This window comes from Lucilia cuprina, chromosome 4 (genome assembly GCF_022045245.1).
Source record: "Lucilia cuprina isolate Lc7/37 chromosome 4, ASM2204524v1, whole genome shotgun sequence".
NCBI lineage: Eukaryota > Metazoa > Arthropoda > Insecta > Diptera > Calliphoridae > Lucilia > Lucilia cuprina.
Window position 1 is genome coordinate 76927669 of NC_060952.1, and position 20703 is coordinate 76948371.

General features: G+C 29.0%; 1 protein-coding gene across 3 annotated transcripts in view; it reads left to right on the plus strand.

Annotated features, from left to right (window-relative positions):
- The window catches only part of LOC111677568 (G protein-activated inward rectifier potassium channel 3), a 65819-nt gene extending 47040 nt beyond the window's left edge, over window positions 1-18779 (plus strand). The window contains exons 1-6 of one of the 3 annotated variants that reach the window (XM_023438719.2): window positions 2101-2235; window positions 10532-10646; window positions 16774-17304; window positions 17373-17562; window positions 17645-17881; window positions 17960-18778. In XM_023438719.2, coding sequence (XP_023294487.1) covers window positions 2168-2235; window positions 10532-10646; window positions 16774-17304; window positions 17373-17562; window positions 17645-17881; window positions 17960-18378 — 1560 coding nt within the window. In that variant the 5' untranslated portion in view covers window positions 2101-2167 and the 3' untranslated portion in view covers window positions 18379-18778. Of the gene's footprint in view, window positions 1-2100; window positions 2236-10531; window positions 10647-16773; window positions 17305-17372; window positions 17563-17644; window positions 17882-17959 lie in introns of those variants that run through there. The other 2 variants (XM_046949241.1, XM_046949242.1) reach the window with 2 other exon arrangements.
- The last annotated feature ends 1924 nt before the right edge of the window (window positions 18780-20703 follow it).

A 20703-nucleotide genomic window follows, 5' to 3' on the forward strand; every position in this document is an offset into this window, starting at 1 on the left:
TACCACATGAACTGACAAACCCGACTATATATTCTTATTTGTTTACTACAAATTTCATTGATTTCAAATTCTGGCATTTGATTGACTGTATAAAATGTTTAACAACATCTGATCGTCAAATCGGTTATTTTAGAGATCAAGGCCACAGGTTCATTAGAATACAAAGTTTTTAAATTTCGAAAAACTTATGAAAGACTAATGCAGCTGGACATCAGTTGTATTTACTTTTTTAGATCAAGAAAATTGTTTTTATTTTTAAAAACAAAAGTGTGGCATAGATAATTTAAAAAAAAATTTTAATATGCTAAAGGCAAAAACAAACAAAAAATAATCACATTGATAGCATAAATAGTATTCCAAATGGAATAAAAAATACTCAAAAAAAAAAAAAAAAAAAAAAAATACTCTATACTTTACGCCTTTAAATTCTTATCAGTTGTGTTTTTTTTCCTCATATTTAAATAGAGAATTCCCACTATATATGTATTTACCATAGAATGTCAACAAAAACATAATAAACAATAAACTAGAAACAAATAAGAAAAATGTAATACAAACTATAAAAATCACTACAAAAAGGAATTGTATTGAAAATAAACAAAATTAGAATAAGAGGTATGGAATGATATATAATCGGTATTTGGAGTAAAAACATGTGTTCAGGAATTTAAAATTTTTAGTGGTTTTATAGGAATTTTAAAATATTTTCAAAAAAAAAAAAAAAAAAACGGCAACAAGAATGACAAACATAAAAAGAGAGTAATAACATGTAAGCTTGATAAGAAAAGCGAAGAAAGAGAGCAAAATTTAGCAGAACATTCAAAGAATTGATTTAAAAGTGATATTAAGAATAATAGCCTTTAAGAAATATTTTGTTCCATGAACTGGTTTCTGGATCTATGTTCTATCCTATGTATTGGTCTATGGTCTTGTTTGTAGTCTGGTCTATGATCTGCACTATGATCTTGTCTATGGTCTGGTCTATGGACTGGGATATGGTTTGGTCTATGGTCTGGGATATGGTCTGGTCTATGGTGTGGTCTATGGTCTTGTCTATGGTCTGGACTATGGTCTGGTCTATGGTCTGGTCCATGGTCTGGTCTATGGGCTGGTCTATGGTCTAGTCTATTGTCTGGTCTATGGTCTGGTCTATTGTCTGGTCTATGGTCTGGCCTATGGTCTGGTCTATTGTATGGTCTATTGTCTGGTCTATGGTCTGATCTATTGTCTGGTCTATTGTCTGGTCCATGGTCTGGTCTATGGTCTGGTCTATGGTCTGGTCTATGGTCTGGTCTATGGTCTGGTCTATGGTCTGGTCTATGGTCTGGTCTATGGTCTGGTCTATGGTTTGGTCTATGTTCTGCTCTATGGTCTGGTCTATTTTCTAGTATTTGATCTGGTATATTGTCTTCTCTGTGGTCTGTGGTATGATTTTTTTTTTTTTTTTATTAATTCTTCATTTACATAACATGATTTATGGCATGGTCAATGGCATGATCTGTAATTTGTTCTATGGCCTAGATCTATAATCATAATTGCATGTTTTTAATGAATTCATGCATTACCTTTTCTGTAATATGCAAAAATTCTGTTTATTTCATTCGTCTTAATTTTTCTTCTATTTACATACGAAACAATAATCCACAATATGTCTTTTTAATTGAGTCGTATTTCCAAATCCACTCACACCAGAAAAGAAGCCACAAATGCTATATTACACACTCACTCTCACTCTTTATATTTTAAACAAAGCAGAATAAAACTTAAATACTAAACCTAAGCTGAGATTTCAGTTCTTTTGACAGTTCATTATGACACTTAACTAAAGAAACAAGAAAGGGATGGATGTGTTTTAAGTAAAACCAAAAAGAAGAACATTCCAAAAAGAATTTTTCGAAAAAAATCGAACATTTTTCGATCTATGGAAAAAAACAAAATGTTAAAGTGTTTTAAAATACGTAAAAAATAAACAAATTTGAAGAAAAGAATTATAAATATTAAAAAAATCTTTATTTTGAAAAAAATTATTGTGATATTTTTTTGTGAAAAAAAAAACAAATTAAAAAATTTAATATAAAAAGTGTTTTTTTTTTTAATTACGAGTACCTTGTGTGTTTTTATTGTTTCGTATTTTTTTTTTTGTAATTTATAATTTTCTAAGTTCAAAATGTATATTTTAGTGGCCATTGTATTTTTAATTGTTTTTACGTTTTTCATAACACAAACATTGATGTGGTAAAGTATTTTAATTATTTATTTTTTTATTATTTTATTTTATTAAAATTTAAAAGTTTGTAAAATTTCCAATGACAGATTGAATTTTGTGGTTGATTTTATATAGGGAAACTTTTTTAAACCTGTCCTTATATGTATTTTGTGAATAAGTTCAAAGAATGCTATCATTTCACAATAAAGACCTGCACAAGACAACAATAGTGCGGCATTTGAAAAAATATCGTGTCCGCTATCACAAACACACGAAATTATTGTTGTCTCGTGCAGGCCTTTATTTCATAATTAAATTAATTTAAGATTTACTGCTTAACTGTAAACTGGTTGGCGATCGTACACAAAATATATAATATCAAAGGGGTTATTACCAACCCACTATATAATTGAACAGATACAGATTTGAACGGAAATAGTTGTAAGATCAGTGAGGATCACTATCAAATTTAGATCAAGAAGCAAATCCAAGGGTACGATCCCCTAAAAATTAGATCAACTAATAGAGGAAGACAGTTATTTTGCCAGAGATGTAAACAATAAATTGATATATAGTCCAGTCTATTCTGTAAACAAAATCTCATTTTTAAACCGAGTACACAAATCTAAGAGCTAAGGCTGGGAATTTGCAAAGAATTTATTCTATCCTTCCGTAGAGACGGTAAAAGCTAGAGGAGTGAAAATTTGAAACAAATAATTTTTATTAATAATAGGTCCACGATTTTACATTGGGTTCCTAGAAACCAAAATCTTTTTAACATAATTCGGATCATAATTAACACTCTTTCAGAATATTTTCAAAAAATACTTTTTAGAAATTATTTTCTTAATCAAAACTAACTTTCAAAACTAACTTTACAACTTACATATATACGATTCGGAATTGGCGACCAATGTCGACTAGCATTCTTATCTTTTTACTGCCAGTGATATCGATATATATCTTTCATTAGAGGTAGGACCACATGGCTTGGTCGCCCTATATCCCCCAGGGGCATGTTTCTTTGATGGTATAATTCCTTGGTATGATTTGACATGAGGTCTAACCAGAGAACCACATACGGGTGACCAGTTGTCCGTAGGACTATGTCCTGGCTGGTCAATTGGTTGAGGTTCCTTCGGGATCTATGTAGTGGCTGTGGTTTAAACCCTAATTCGCGGGAAGTGGCGTTTATAGGACTGATGTAAGGTAAATTCAAGTGAAACCTTTAAATGTTCCTTCCATGTCCAGGTATGTTCAGAGTAAATTCTGTTCATACTAGAATTACCACAGTGTGTCCCTGTGAGTAAAAACAAAGTCTCGGCTTATTTAACGGATTCGTACTTCGGTCTACCGGATACGTGTCTAGGTGCTATTGCCGACTCTACAGAGGCCATCCTACCTGCGTGGTTGTATACGAAAGTGATGTTTTACATCTCGGAAATTAAGCAACGGATCAGCAATGGTCAGAAATTAGATAGCTCAAGTACTTCAGCAAAGTGCTTGTACATGGACCGGTCCATCCATGTACAAAAATTGCAATCGGCGTGTAAAATACACAAGGAGGCAATGGTGAGTTGTTTATTATAATCATCCAGTGGTTGTAAAAGTATCACCGTGAGATATGGCTACGCGCCAGGTACTCACGTAAAGCACTTCGACTTTAATGTCACCCTACATGATTCTAGGTTAAGTCGTTTAAATAATAAAAAAAAAACAAATAAGTTGAAGGCTCTACTTAATAAATATTACAATTTTATAACATAGTGTGATTATTTATGATTCCTGGTCAAATTAGATTGCTTACTTTCTTAAGCAACTATTTTTCTATCATTTAAAAATATGCTTGACAATTAAGGCCGGAAGTAGTGTACATACATACATTGTATATAATACATACTTAAGATCATATTATATGTATATACCCAGCAAAAATTTACATTGAAATATAAGGAGGTGAAATTGTTAAAATTTAAAATTAAGTCATTATTTTAAGACAAAGAAGGCATTGGATCTTATTTCGATCGCTTACAAGTAGAGAGATAAATAAGTACTTACTACAATGATTTGCAAATGGGGATTTAAGTAATTTGTTTATAAGAATGTAAAAGAAAACAATTGTCTATGTGGTTACTTTCCTTACGTCTATGATTAATTATTATAAACATAATATTTTCGTTTGTATTAAAAAGTTTGAAATTAAAATAGCAATGCTGTAAGTCATTACTGCACTACTTCCAACTAGTGCAGATGCTATTTAGTAATCATTGTAAAATAAGAACAGGTCATTACCATGTTTTTGCTGGGTACATATTTATATATATAATGCCAAAACAAACAATAAATTCAGCTGAAATAATATTATTTTTTAATTTTTTTTAAAGCTTTGCATTTCATTAAACTTTTTGCAATTGATCAAATTTCTTTCATATTTCATATTTTTTCACTAATTAATTTTCTGTTAATTATGCATATTTATTTTCTTTAAAACGTATTACAAATTGCGTTGTTAATTAAAAATTTTAATATTAAATTATATAAAAAAAACTAAACATACATATGCTAAAAAAAGCAGAAATTTTTAAATATTTAATAACAGGAAACATTAAAATATATTAACAAAAAAAAAAGATCTTTAAGTTGAAAGATTACATGAATATACATTTTGATTAATTGCTTTTTAGACACTTTGTTCTTTTAATAGTTTTTCTTGAAATTGTAAAATTATTATTTTTACATAATTCACATGGTTAAATTTTCTTAGAAAATTAAAATTTTATTATTTATGGCAAATTTTTATAAATTTTTATCTTAAATACAAACTTTTTTGCAACTTTCTTACAAAATTGGCAAATCTAGCAATGGTATAGCATTTTTTGACACGAATGTCGAAGTACTTAACGTGAACACCAGCCATATTTTTCCACCACTAGGTAAGCTTCGTAGCGACTCACCACCGACCTCCATTGTGCGGTCCAGAATACGCGTACTTTGCTCGAGTGCTCTAGCTATCTAATCTCCTGCTATGGAAAACCAGTTAGGGAATAACAAGTGTCATGAGACAAGCTCAATCTAACCCCGACAAAGGAAAAGTCTGGTTAGAGCCGATAAAAAGGGCAGACCCAACATCAGGTGAAAATAACCTATTAATGCTATTAGGAATGCTCTCTCTATACAAACATTTTCGTCATCTAAAGATCCAATCCAGTACATTCATGGACTTTATATGTCGCCCAACCATAGCACTAGGATGACTTCTGTTGTTTCGGCCACAGCACCTAGGGGACGTAACAGGTGGTTCGAACACTCGGTTCTATATTTAATTGAGAGACTTAATTCAGTGGCCACAAAGACCTACTATTATAAGTTGATCGATCACTTTTAGTGTAAACTCCAATACACTTCAATCATAACTCTATTCTTACTTCCGACATCTCAAATCGGGATCCCTTTTGTGTATCTAATATAAGAATATGATGACACAACTCACTCCAACACAAATTTTTGCATTATCAACTCAATTCCAACATTTTATTATATCTCAGTCTTACCCTGTATTTTGTACCGCCCCTAGAAACTAGGAGCGATAACAGAAACCTATCACGAACATGTATATTTCACAGTGTAATAAACCTTTAACCAAACACCCCCTCCTACCACAGCCACTACGTGGATGCTGAAGAAACCTCAGTCAACTAACCAGCCAGGACAAAGTTCGGCGGGCAACTCCTTCTGACCTTAGGCCCCATTTCATCACCAGTTAATAGTCCCAGCAGACTATTGGAACTGGAGGCAATTATATACCCCGGGAATGCAACACACCAAGATGTTGGTCATACGTTGGTCATACAATCGTACAACTGTAAAATTTCATTGTCAAACAATGAATTTATCTACTAACAAAAACTATCAGTTCAAACTGTTGTCAGATTTTTCCATGGCAAAAGTTTCCAGATCTTATTTTATAGGCATATTTTCTTTTAATGCCAATAGAAAGCATTTATATGACAATTCAATATGACAAATGATTCCATTCACATATCTGACAATAAAAATTTGTCTGATAATTATCTGACAATGGCAACGTAATGTGATAGATGTCTGACAATAATATTGTTTTACAATATACTGACAATGTTTTTCCTAACAGCGTTAGAAGACAAAAATTGTATGTTGTTAGACATTATCTGAACATTTTTCTGTCAACGTTGTAAGATCTGACAACCGTGTACACATAGCTAAACAGCTGCAAGTATTTATTAGTTTTTAAGGAGCAAAAACTTTTATTACTATGTAAAGGATTCAAATGATAAAATTTACTTACACAATAGCATTTTAAGACATTATTTTAAAACAGTAATGTCATTGGAATCAATTACTTACCACAAATGCTTACAAATAATTAGATAAAGTAATCTTACAGTAATTGTACAGCTTCTATAGCTTCACAATCAAGTGAACTAACTAGTGGATAAGATAATATCTATATAACACATTATTAGTAAAACCTTATAAGACTACTTCTATGTAATCCAGACGGTAAGTAATTAAAATTGAAAGTCATTATATAGTTTTTGCTGGGTATTTATTGTAAATATTTAAAATAAAATATTCCTTTAAAATTTGTAGACTAGCAGCCAAGTAGCAATTTGTAAACAGTCTACAAATAAAGTTTCTATTGCCACTTATTTGTTTATAAGAATTTTTATTAGATTTTTGTTTGACACTAAAGTAAATATTTAAAATATATTAAAATATTTTGAGATGAACAGTAAGTGTATTTTTCTATTAAATTAAGAATTTTATAAATTAATGAAATGAATTGATTTTCTTTTTAACATTTTCCAATTTATAGGAAATTGTGCTAAAGCTTACTTGGCAACAGCATGCAAATCCTTTTGCAGTTTCTAGGTGAAAAAATATTCATATATATTTTGTCTAATTTTTCCTTGACTGACAGACAGACAGAGTATTTTCAACATAACGTTATGATTTCTTATTAGCAATTATAATTTACTACTATAATTATAATATTTATGTGTGTATGTGCTGATGTACACATACCTCTTTTGCCAGATATTTTTCCTCAATATTCTTATTCCCTATTTATTTGTGGGTTTTTTTTACAGCCAATGAAGCAATTAAAATTGCTGTCAATTAGCGAGAAACTGAAGCCAAGAAAAGGATAGCAGAACATAAAATGCGATATAAATGTATGGCTCATATAACATTTTTAAGCAGTTAAAGGAAATAAGAATTTCAAAGGAATATAGTGGTAAATACCCATAATAGTCTAACACAATTTAAACAAGAAAAGGTACTTTAATTTGTGTCAATCATTGATCAGCAAATATATCTAAAGGGATCGAAAAATATTTCAGGATATTCTTTATAATAAACTGATGTTAGATAAAGTCTAACTGCAATCAGTGATTTCTTAGTTTTTTTTTTTACTTTAGTCCTGATGTTTTTGAGTTCTCTTTGTGCCTATCACTGCTCTGAATGTAAATTGTCTGTTGCTAAGTGTTTTTACTAATAGGAATACAGACGGTAACACACACACACGTAGACAAACTTTGCTGACACCTATACTAACACTTTAACCTATAGAATAGACTGGAAATTGAAAATATTTATTTGTGGGACAAATTTAAATGATGAGAATTATTTATGTTTAAAAATTAAATTAAACTATCATTTAAAACTTCATTACATAGAAGTAGTCTAATAAGCTCTTATTAATAATGTGCTATATAATTACTTTATAATTCATTTGTCCTCTTGCCTGTTAAGCTTTAAAAGTATTATACGATTTACAGCTACAGCTTTTTCTAATTACTTGTAAGCATTTGTGGTATTGCACTTGTCTCCAATGATATCATCGTATTAAAGTAATGACTTAAAATGTTATTATGTAAGTAATTTTTAGCCTTGTAACCCCTTACCAGCAAAAACTAAGTAATGAATTTCAATTGTAATTATTTACCTAACAACTTACATTTCAATGACTACGGCATATCGTCTGAATTATATAGAAGTCATCTAATAAGGTCTTATTAATAATGTGTTATATAAATTATTACAAATCGTGCAGAGTTTTAGGATTTCAGATCTAATAGTCTTCCATACATACGATTTTATGTATTTAATTCATATTAGAGGTATCACGCCTCCATTTGAGTTATTGGTGAAAAGTTTAAGAATTTTTGCTCTTATAGTTTCTAAGTATTAAATTTGTATGAAAGCTTCCAAGAGCTTCTAATAATTCTTCTCCCATTTCCTCACAGATTGTATATAATCCATATGTGAGGTGTATTATTATTAAAATGTTCTCTTGGAGGTAAAATTTTTTGTTATACGAATTTTTGTAATTAATTTATATAATAGGTTCCAAACTCTCCCGCCTCTTACCACAGATATACTAATTAAAGATTTCTATTACATGGAAGGTTATACACTTCACATTTTCATTCAGATGATAAGGCTTTCCATACAATTTTTTTCAATTGTTGAAAATTTCGACATATAAGACTTGTTGTGTATGTGGGTGTGACATGTCGCCCACTTCGAATTATAAGTAAAAAGTCCAACAAACTAACCGTTTCGTTGCCTATAAAGTCCAACAACCTCGTAGGAGGAAGTCACCTGTATGCTCGGTAGCTAGGGGTAACTCTAAATGGTAGGTGAAATAGGTAGTCCGGGACTGTCCGACCGAACTGCTGGGTAGATACAGACATATATTTATATTAATGTACATTAAGGTTAAAACCAAAGTTTGGTCATATCACTATATGATAGCCAGTAGATTTCTAAATATTTTTTCTCGGGTCATTTTAGTGCAAAAATCTTCATCAACTCGATTTCATAAAACCATTTACGAACAAATTTATTTGCGTTTTTAATAGTATAATATATTAGGAAGCTAAATTTCTAAGGGGTAGTAAGCCTGCAGCCCATATTCTGTTTCTCTATATAAATGTCGTAGTCAAATAATGACACTTGACTATCGTAATTTTTTAATTTTGTATTAAAAAAACTAATAGTGTCGTTAAAAGCGAATATTGAAAACTTTAAAGCTTTTGCCGCGGAAACTTTTTTAACGCTCGGTAAAATGTTATATTATTTCTCTACTACCATATGAGACCCCTTATAAAAAAGGGGTAAATATGGACCTATATAAATAAATCTTGATGGAAGAATTTACGTTTTCTTCAAAGTTATTTATGTAGAATTTAATCGTGTTATTAGTGTTTATAAGTGAATTTTGACCTTTAAATTATTTTCTGATGGGAAATGACGAGTGCTTTACGTGGGTACCTGGCATGATGTCCTACCCCACGGTGGCCTTTTTTATCCACTGGGTAGACTTAAACAACGGTCTACCATTGCCCCTGAATCCCTTAATGAAAAACTCAGGTGACTCAGATGGGGAGTTTGTGTTGAGGCCCGATTATAAAAAAACAGTAGTGTCATTTAGAGTTCTATAAAACTAAGTTTTGCCGATTTTTGTTCACATAATAAAACATTTTACTTAATGATGAGACCAAGACCCTTTTCGGGGGTACGGATGAATGGGGGCTAGGCAAAATATTTTCAATAGCATACGTCCCTGTACCAAAAGTAGAGAATGTGTCAAATTTTATAAAATTATGTTGAAAATCGTAATCTGTACATGGACACACAGACATACGGATAGACAGACGGACGAACGGACAAAGCTAAATCGACTAAGAAAGTGATTCTGAGCCGATTGGTATACTTTAAGGTGGGTGTAGGATAAAAATTTTTGGGTGCTACAAATAAACTATTGTGGTGTAGGGTATAAAAATCTGACCACAAATTAGGGACATATGATTAGAATTCCCGATAAAAAGCTTTTGATTTAAGCTTTTTTATGTTTCTAATAATTTACTAGATATATATAGAGGGATTCAAGTGTAGCAATTAGGTAATATGAATATCAAATGAAAGCTATTTGACAAAGCTTTCATTTGATATAAATATTAAGTAATTACAAACAAGTGTTTATCATATATACAATTATATGGCAAAAATTTGCACAGTTTGCTATTTTCCAAAGCTCTGTTACATTTAGTTTAATAATATATTAATAAAATTTCATTTCATTGAACTTTTGGCCTTGATCTAAGCATGTGCCTTTTTGAAAAAAAATTGAGGTTAACCTTTGGTCAAATTGACAAACTAAATGCTGAAATCTGTATATTTTCCTAATTTAATATTCAATGTCATTGATTTCTTAAAACATAAAATGAAATAAAAACACTACTCACTAAAGACTTTATCTTTAAACTTCATCCTTTACAGGTATCGTCAGACACGTTTTAGTTCTCGGCGTGTACGAAAACGTGTGATATTCAAACATGGTGATTGTAATGTGGTACAAGGAAATGTGGCCAAACGAAGACGAAGATATCTACAGGTAAGTTAATACATACAACAACACACAACTAAAGCTCTGGGAGTTGGTAGAAAAAAAGGAAATTTCAGCTATGCAAGCAATTGATACTGTTTTACCTTGAGGAAAAAAACATGAAATGTTTAAAGGAATCTTACTTACATTTGTATTTTGGTTTTTTTCCAAAGTGCAAATATTTATGCGAACTTATAAGATTTGTATTTATATCTTGTTGTTTTGTTTTACCCTACACCTCTATTATGACATTCTGTTTAAGTTTATAACACACAAACTAAAAGTCACTTTATCAGTAGATTTAGCCTATAATATTTTCCTTAGATCGTCCAACTGTCTGTTTATTCGTGTAAACTTCGTGCGCAAGTTGGAAAGGTAGTTGTTAATTTTCTAATCTTTTAGACAGTAGCTCCTGGGTCCGATTCCTACCACAATATACCAAATAAAGTTATTTTTTCGGATTCGATGAAACATTTATCCTCCTATTATATAATCGTTGTAATGTATCATATGGTCGACCTTGCCCAACTATACCTATTTCCATACTTTATTCTTATTTTTTGTTGAGTCTTTTTTTCTTCGGTTTTTTCCACTTTTGATTTGAATTGTTGAATAAACACTAGTTACACAACATGAATTGAATGGTGGAATTTCTACAAAGTAATTTGAAGTATGTCCTTTTTGGAAAGAACAAAAAGATTTTATTTCAAATATCTTGATATTTATTTTATATAATTAGACTCTTTTTATTAAAGCGAAGTAGCAAATGAAGGTGAAAATGCTGAAACATGTCAAATAATCCTATTTTTATATTTTTTGTAATATAATAAATTAATTTATGTCTAATTATATGTTTTTAGTAAGCAGTAACTAATTATATAACTACAATACTTTCAGTATTCCACTTAATGATTCTTAAGTCTATTTATGACGGTGTAATTCCTTCCTACATCTTCAAAAATATGTTGAAATATATATTTAGGAAGCATTCTCTTTGAAACAATAAAAAAGGAAACTGTTATACAGTTATAACCAACGACATCTGAAAACAAGTATGAATGTATAATCGGGCATAACCCACTAATTAAAAGAGGGTTTATAGGGAAGTAGATGTAAATATGGACCTATCCTTATAGATGTTGGTAGAGGAAATTGCCAACCCTTCAAGTAATTTTTGAAGGGGGACTGTTGATTCGGCAACAGCACCTAGAGACGTAACCGGTGGACCGAAGCACGATCCATCAATAAGCCGTAGACATCGTTCTTACTCACAGTGATACGCTGTGGTAAGTCTGATATGAACAGAGTATACTCTGAACACATCTGGACAAGGAAGGAAAATTAATTGGTATCACTTGTATATGATACCTTTCATCCATCATCATTCAACCCAGCACACATCTCATTTATTCGACACATTCATAGAGAAAAACATACGACACACTCATTTAGGTATACGGGTGGATGAGTCCCGCATACCTCTACATTCCGTATCATATACAATTGACACCAACCCATTTCCAACGCTTAGTCCCACAGTCACTCCTCTGTGGGGTATCTGTTGATTTTCGGCAACAGCACCGAACTTATCCCGAAATATTGACTATTATCATGCATCAGTCTTTTAACCGCTCTTCCCGCGAATTTGGGTTCAAGCAACAGCCACTACGTGGATACCGAAGGAACCTCAACCAACTGACCAGCCAGGACATAGTCCTGCGGGCAACTGGCCACCCGTAGTACCAGATTATGAGGTGCTCTGGTCTGACCTCTGGCAATCTATGCAAGGACTAAGCCAAGCAGTAGACTGAGAACACCAATTTTTCAATCCCGGTCAGATTGAAGGTATTGGGCCCTTTTTATACCTCGGGATTGCAATAACACCAAGGCGGAGGTCTCGCCAAGGTAACAAGCCCCCGGGGGTTTTTTGGAGGGGGAGTTTGTGTGGGGGCTAGGGTCAAATGAGGCTCGATCATTATGAAATTCGGCAGGGCCATTTAAAGTTCTATAAAACTAAGTTTCGCTGAACTTTGTTGACATAAGAAAACATTTAACTCAATTATGAACCCAAAGACCCCATTCGGGGGATACAGTTGTATGGGGGCAAGGCGAAAAAATGGACCGATTCGTATACGTTTACTTCGTTTTTATACAGTTTTTTGTAAAAAAACTGTATTATTACTAAAATCCAGTTTTTGTACTAAAAACCAATTTTCACACTAAAAACGTGTTTTATACTAAAAACCAGTTTTTATACAATAAAGCCGTTTTTATACAAAAAACCCGTTTTTATACAAAAAAAACAGTTTTTATACTAAAAACCAGTTTCTATACTAAAAACCAGTTTTTATACTAAAAACCAGTTTTTAAACTAAAACCCGTTTTTACACAAAAACCACTTTTTGTACTAAAAACCAGTTTTGTACTAAAAATCAGTATTTGTACTAAAAACCAGTTTTTTTTTACTCAAAAACACATTTTTACTGAAAAACACTTTTTGTACTAAAAATCAGTTTTTATACTAAAAATCAGTTTTTATACTAAAAACCAGTTTTTATACTAAAAATCAGTTTTTATACTAAAAACCAGTTTTTATACTAAAAATTAGTTTTTATGCTAAAAACCAGTTTTTATACTAAAAACCAGTTTTTATACTAAAAACCAGTTTTTATACTAAAAACCAGTTTTTATACAAAAAAAAAACAGTTTTTATAAAAAAAACCAGTTTTTTTATACTAAAAACCAGTTTTTATACTAAAAACCAGTTTTTATACTAAAAACCAGTTTTTATACTAAAAACCAGTTTTTATACTAAAAACCAGTTTTTATACTAAAAACCAGCTTTTATACTAAAAACCAGTTTTTATACTAAAAACCAGTTTTTATACTAAAAACCAGTTTTTATACTAAAAACCAGTTTTTATACTAAAAAACAGTTTTTATACTAAAAACCAGTTTTTATACTAAAAACCAGTTTTTGTACTAAAAGCCAGTTTTTATACTAAAAACCAGTTTTCATACTAAAAGCCAGTTTTTTATACTAAAAAACAGTTTTTATACAGTTTTTGTAAAAAAAAAAACAATTTTATACTAAAATTCAGTTTTTTATACTAAAAAACAGTTTTATACTAAACTTCAGTTTTTTATATTAAAAAACAGTTTTATAATAAAATTCAGTTTTTTATACTAAAAAACTGTTTTTATACTAAAAAACTTTGTTTATACTAATAATTAGTTTTTAAACTAAAAACAAGTTTTTATACTAAAAACCAGTATTTATAACAAAAACCAGTTTTTTATACTAAAAATCAGTTTTTATACTCAAAAACAACATCCTAAAAAACCATTTTTTTACTAAAAACTGTTTTTATTCTAAAAGTAGTTGTACGAAAAATATGTTTGTATACCTTAAACCAGTTTATATACTAAAAATTTTATATTTAAAACCAGTTTTTATACTAAAACCAACAAATTTATTTTATCCCAAAACCCTGTTTTCTATTTTGTCTTGGTTATTGTAATCATTTTTTTTTTTTTGTAATTGTGTGAAGTTTTATTCTACTATATGACAAATGTGACAGTCAGTCAAGTCTGTCCGACACTTTATTGCCAAGACAACTTACCAAATAACAACTACGTAGTTTATTTTATTCAAACAACTGTGTTGAATTATTATTTTGTTTTTACATTTCTTTTGCTTCAACAAAATAAAATAATTGTCTCAAATTACATGTGCAAAAACAAATCTTTAATCTTTTTTTCATCCTTTTTTTGTGGATTTTGTTTTACTTCTAAGAACTACGTAAAAAAATATTATAAATCTTTTTTACACATCATTAGGATTTGGATTTGTTACGCAGTCCTTTTTTTGTTTTTGCTATTTTTACATCCACCAGAGAATGGGGTTTATGTTGATTTAGTCACTCCGTTTGTAACACATCGAAATGTTGGTCATAGACCTAGAAAAGTATTCACATTATGTTTCCTTATAAAATTCAAAGACAATCTAGCAATGTCTGTCTGCCAGTCAGGCGGTCAGTCAATAATATATAAGGTTAGTTTGGTATTGTTACCAAATTTTATGTTGTATGGTCCATATTTGACCCCACTTTCCATATAAAAGTTTCCTGTCAGAAAATTACTTTATCGCTAGCGTCGTATAAGGTTCTTTTTCGGTCTATAATTGACATAAGCTCTATTGCAAATATCACCCTGAATCCTTTTATGCGTAATGTTTTGAAGATTCGTTTTAGCCCCAATATAAAACTCTTACTTGTTTACATTATTAGTGGACAAATAAATATTCGCACTTTTGTTTATTTTTAGATTTTTTATTTTTGTCTATTAAGGTTGAAAAATCCTAGATTTATTTCTAATATTTATGTAGGTGTTAAATTTTATGTTGTAATAAGGACCTTTGTCAGACTATTATTGTTTTTAATACTGTTCTAAGTAGTCTGGTATGCATTTATAAATTTAAGTCCTACATGTGCGAGATACAAATTCAAAAATTGAAAAAAAAAAAATATATATTTAAAACAGATAACGGTAAAACAAGTATTTCAAGTTTAGTCTATATATTTTTAAAAGAATCATTATATTTAAATATCACTCTGACTACTTCCTTTTACAGCCACACATGCATACATATATGTATGTATATGTTATCTACTTTTCGAAACCCCCTCTATTAAAGTTTTATCATATTGCCTGTCACCTGTAATTACAGTCTTACAGATTAATGCCACTTGCCTCCAATATGTTTAACACTGATTTAATGTTAATTATATTCAAGTGTTATAATCTTTATTAATATTAATTTGATCTGTAAAATAATTTCAATTTTAAATTAAATTTCAGTTTATTCTCCACTAGATTTGTTCGATTCTAATTAATAAATAATTTTGTGGCAGTTGACCTTTTGGGCAAAATTTAATCAGATTTTTTTTTTATTCTATTGACACAAAAGGCTAGTTTTTGTCGATGAACATATATACGCATATATATTTTGCTATTGTTGGCTTATTTGTTTCTGTTAATTAATAGTAAATTAAATATATTAAATTACATTTACAGTTTGTTTTTTTTTATAAATAAAATAAATAGATTTATACGACTGATTATAAATTTTTTTTGATATTATATTATAAATTATGCAATTCTTTCCAGAAACAAAACGTATGAAGAAAAAGTATGAGAACTAACTAAATCGTTTGAAATCTGATAGGTGTTGTTGGGTTTTTATTGCGTAGTTAAGAAATAGATAGAAAAGTGTTTGTTTAAAACTCGTAAAAACAATTGTTTTAAAAAATCAAAAGTTTATTACTAAAAACCAGTATTAAAGAATTTAATTGAAGTTTTAATGAAAAACCAGTTTTGTATACAAAAAACTGCATTATTCTAAAAAGCTGTTTTCACACAAAATTAAATTTTTATACTAAACAGCAGTTTTTATACAAAAAAGCAGTTTTTACAATTAAAAGCAATTTTTATACTAAATGACAGTTTTTATGTTAAAAATCAGTTTTTTTACTAAAAAGCAGTTTATATACTTAAAAGCAGTTTTTAAACTAAAAAGCCGTTGTTATTCCTATATAGAAACAGATTTTATACTAAAAACCGGTTTTTATACAAAAACCAGTTTTTATACAAAAAACCAGTTTTTATACAAATAAACAGTTTTTATACTAAAAACCACTTCTTATACGTAAAACCAGTTTTTATACTAAAAACATGTTTTCATACTAAAAACAGTTTTTATACTCAAAACCAGTATTTGTTTTTATACTCAAAACCAGTATATAATAAATACCAGTTTTTAAACTAAATACTAGTTTTTATACTAAAAAACAGTTTTTATACTAAAAACCTGTTTTAATACTAAAAACCTGTTTTTATACTAAAAACCAATTTTATACTAAAAGCCAGGTTTATACTAAAGACCAGTTTTTATACTAAAAACCAGTTATTATACTAAAAACCAGTTTAATACTAAAAACTGGTTTTAATACTAAAAATCAGTTTTTATACTAAAAACCAGTTTTATACAAAAACTGTTTTGTACTAAAAACTCGTCTTTAAAAACATTTTTCTAAAATTTTATTAAAAAAATCTATTTCTCCCAATATCCTTACAGGACATTTTCACCACCCTTGTCGACGCTCAATGGCGTTGGACCCTCATGGTGTTCGCCTTTAGTTTTCTCATATCCTGGGCATTTTTCGGTCTCATCTGGTGGACGATAGCCTACGCACACGGTGATCTCGAATGGATACAAATGCGCGATCAGCAACCTGAATTAATACAAAATATGACACACACTATGTGTGTGACCGAAGTACGTTCATTCATATCAGCATTTCTATATTCGATTGAGACTCAACACACAATCGGTTACGGTAATCGTTTCATAACCGAAGAGTGTCCCGAAGCGATATTCACAATATGTCTTCAATGTATAACGGGTGTATTTATACAAGCATTTATGGTGGGCATTGTTTTTGCCAAACTTTCGCGGCCGAAAAAACGTGCCCAAACTCTATTATTTTCACGGAATGCGGTTATATGTCATCGGGATGGTGTGCCGTGTCTAATGTTTCGTGTCGGCGATATGCGAAAGTCTCATATTATTGAGGCTCATGTGAGAGCGCAGATAATAAGGAAGAAAGTAAGAGAGAAAATTTCTTTATGTTTTATAAATATATATTAAATTTCAATATTGTATTTCTCTCATAGGTCACTAAAGAAGGTGAAATTTTACCTTTTTATCAACAAGAACTTACCGTGGGTGCCGATGGTGGTGAAGATCGTTTAATGTTTATTTGGCCTACTACTATAGTGCATAAAATAGATCGTCATAGTCCTTTGTATATGCTGTCTGCTTCCGATATGTTAAAGGAAAGATTTGAAGTGGTTTGCATGCTGGGTAAGTTTTGACTTCATAAAAAACAAAAAAACGAACTGGAAAATTTCCAATAAAAACATTCATATTTTGTTTCTATATAAAGAGGGTGTTATTGAGTCCACCGGCATGACCACTCAGGCACGCAGCAGTTTCTTGCCCTCGGAAATCTTATGGGGTCATCGTTTTGTAAACGTTGTTTCATTCCGCAAAGAAACCGGAGAATACGAAGTTGATTATACCTTATTCAATAATACCTATGATGTGGATACACCTTTGTGCTCAGCCAAAGAATTAGATGATCTTAAAGAAGAATATACCAAAAATAATAAAGCAGGTTTAGGTATGAAATAGAAAATTAAATTAATTTTACAAATTAATAATTAATAATAATAATTAATAATTAATATTTTCCATTTAGATCGCGCTTTATCTGTAGGCTTAATAAAACATATATCTTCCGCTGCCTCTGTGGATCATTTGGATCCGGCCAGTGATGAATCTTTAGATTCTGGTCGCCTACAAATACGCTCAAATTCCATTCCCAATGGTGCTTTGGCAGCTGAACTAGAACCATTAAATAATAATAAACCCTCATTTGCGGTCGGTGGTTCAACGATTATACCAACCATAACCACAAATTTCCAAAGTATTAATGAGTTAAATAATTCCAATACAAATTTAACATCGCTATCCAAAAATAATAATAACAACAACAACAATAACAATAATAATAGCACAAACAATGTACACACTAGTAATAGTAGTCTAAAGAAATCCTCCAATTCCCGACGTCTTTCCATAAAACAAGATCAGCTTCCTTTAGATTCATTATGCTGATATTTAAGTAAAATTTTAAAGAAATATTTATAAATTGAAATTTTCTATTTGTATTATTTTCATGATTATTATTATTATTTTTGTCTTTTTGTTCGAAACTAATGTTTTCAAGTTGTTTGTCTTTTATTTTTAGATATTTTTATGTTGAAGACGAAGATGAATTGAAAAGGAATTGTAGTTAAGATAAAACAAAAAAAAAACAGATTTTTATTTTAAAAATCTATTTTTTCTAAAATTTGTTTTTTATGTTAAAACTTCTTTTTGTACGAAAAACCTGTTTTCAGGTTTTTACTAAAGTCCAGTTTTTACAGTAAACCCGTTTTTACTCTAAAAATCAGTTTTAATGCTAAAAACAATTTTTATACTAAAAAACAGTTTTTATACTAAAACAAATTTTTATACTAAAAACTAATTTTTATAATAAAAACCAGTTTTTATACTAAAAAACAGTTTTTTACTAAAAAACAGTTTTTATACTAAAAATCAGTTTTTATACTAAAAACCAGTTTTTATGCTAAATACTAATTTTTATACTAGAAACCAGTTTTCATACCAAAAACAAATTTTTATACTAAAAACTTTTTTTATACTAAAAAACAGTTTTTATACTAAAACCCGTTTTTATACAAAAGCCCGTTTTTATACTAAAAAATATTTTTATATTAAAAACAAGCTTTTATACTAAAAACCAGTTTTTATACCAAAAACCGTTTTTACACTAAAAACTAAAAACTGGTTTTATACTAAAAACTGGTTTTTATACTAAAAACTGGCTATTATATTAAAAACTGGTTTTATACTAAAAACTGGTTTTATACTAAAAACTGATTTTTATACTATAAACCGATTTTTATACTAAAACTGGTTTTTATACTAAGAACTGGTTTTTATAGTAAAACTGGTTTTTATACTAAAAACTGGTTGTTACACTAAAAACTGGTTTTACACTAAAAACTGTTTTTATACTAAAAACTTAATTTTATTCTAAAAACTAGTTTTTATACTCAAAACTGGTTTTTATACTAAAAACTGGTTTTTATACTAAAAACTGGGTTTTATACTAAAAACTGGGTTTTATACTAAAAACTGTTTTTTATACTAAAAACTGGTTTTTATACTACAAACTGGTTTTTATACTAAAAACTGGTTTTCGTACTAAATACTGGTTTACACACTAAAAACTGGTGTTCATACTAAATACTTGTTTCTATACTAAATACTGGTTTTTATACTAAAAACTTATTTTTAAATGACAACTTGTTGTTTATACTAAAAACCAGTATTTATGCTATAGACCTGTTTTTGTACTACAACCTGTGCTTACGTTAAAACCCCGTTTTTTATGCTGAATTCCTGTTTTTATATTAAAACCTTTTTTATACCAAATACCAGTTTTTCTACTAAAAATGCTTTTTATGCTAAAAACTGAGTTTTATTCAAATTATTCATTGGAAATTGGAATTTTTAAATATCTTCCATTTACGCTCTTCAATCTTATATTATCTACAATATTCATCTTTCAATTCATCTTTCTTTTCAGCATAATATTTCTATTAAAACTCTTATCCTTAAAGTCCTTTTATTGTATTGGGACATTTAAAGATTAAATGCCATATTTTTTAATTCATAAGTTTAAGTCTAATTAAAACAAGAAAGAATTTATAATTGATATTAAACCACAAATCATTATAGGCTTTCTTTATAAAATTTTGTCAAAGATTTATAAAACAAATTTTCATACAAAATTTGTACTATAAATCTTTGATAAATTTTTATGAATAAGGCAAATAATATTTAAAAAAAAAACATAAAATTTTTTAAAATATTTTTTTAAAAAGATTTTAATTAAATATATATAATTTTCTTTTCAAATTATTATTACATAAGTAACGTCAAAAATTGTGATTGTCTACATATAGAAATTTAAAATAATAATAAAATAAAATTAATAATTAAATTGCACAAAAGCGCTTTAAATAAAACAAGTGATTTAAAACACAGATTAACAGACAGTTAAATAAATTTACTGAAATAGACCTATTTTTTATAAAAAAAACAAATTTTCAAGAAATTAAAAGTAAAAAAATCCAGTAAATAAAGTTATTTTTAAACAATTAAAAAGTAAACATTTTCACAACTCTTTTTAACAATAGAAAACTACATATTAAAAACATATACTTAACAGTTTAATAACATAGTAATAAAAATTAAATTTAAACTAAAAAATCCATTTTAAAAGAAAACTTTACAGATTGAAAATTTATAAAATAACTTTAATTTAAAGAGTAATAAAACTTTTTTTGAAACTGCTTTTAATGAAAATAA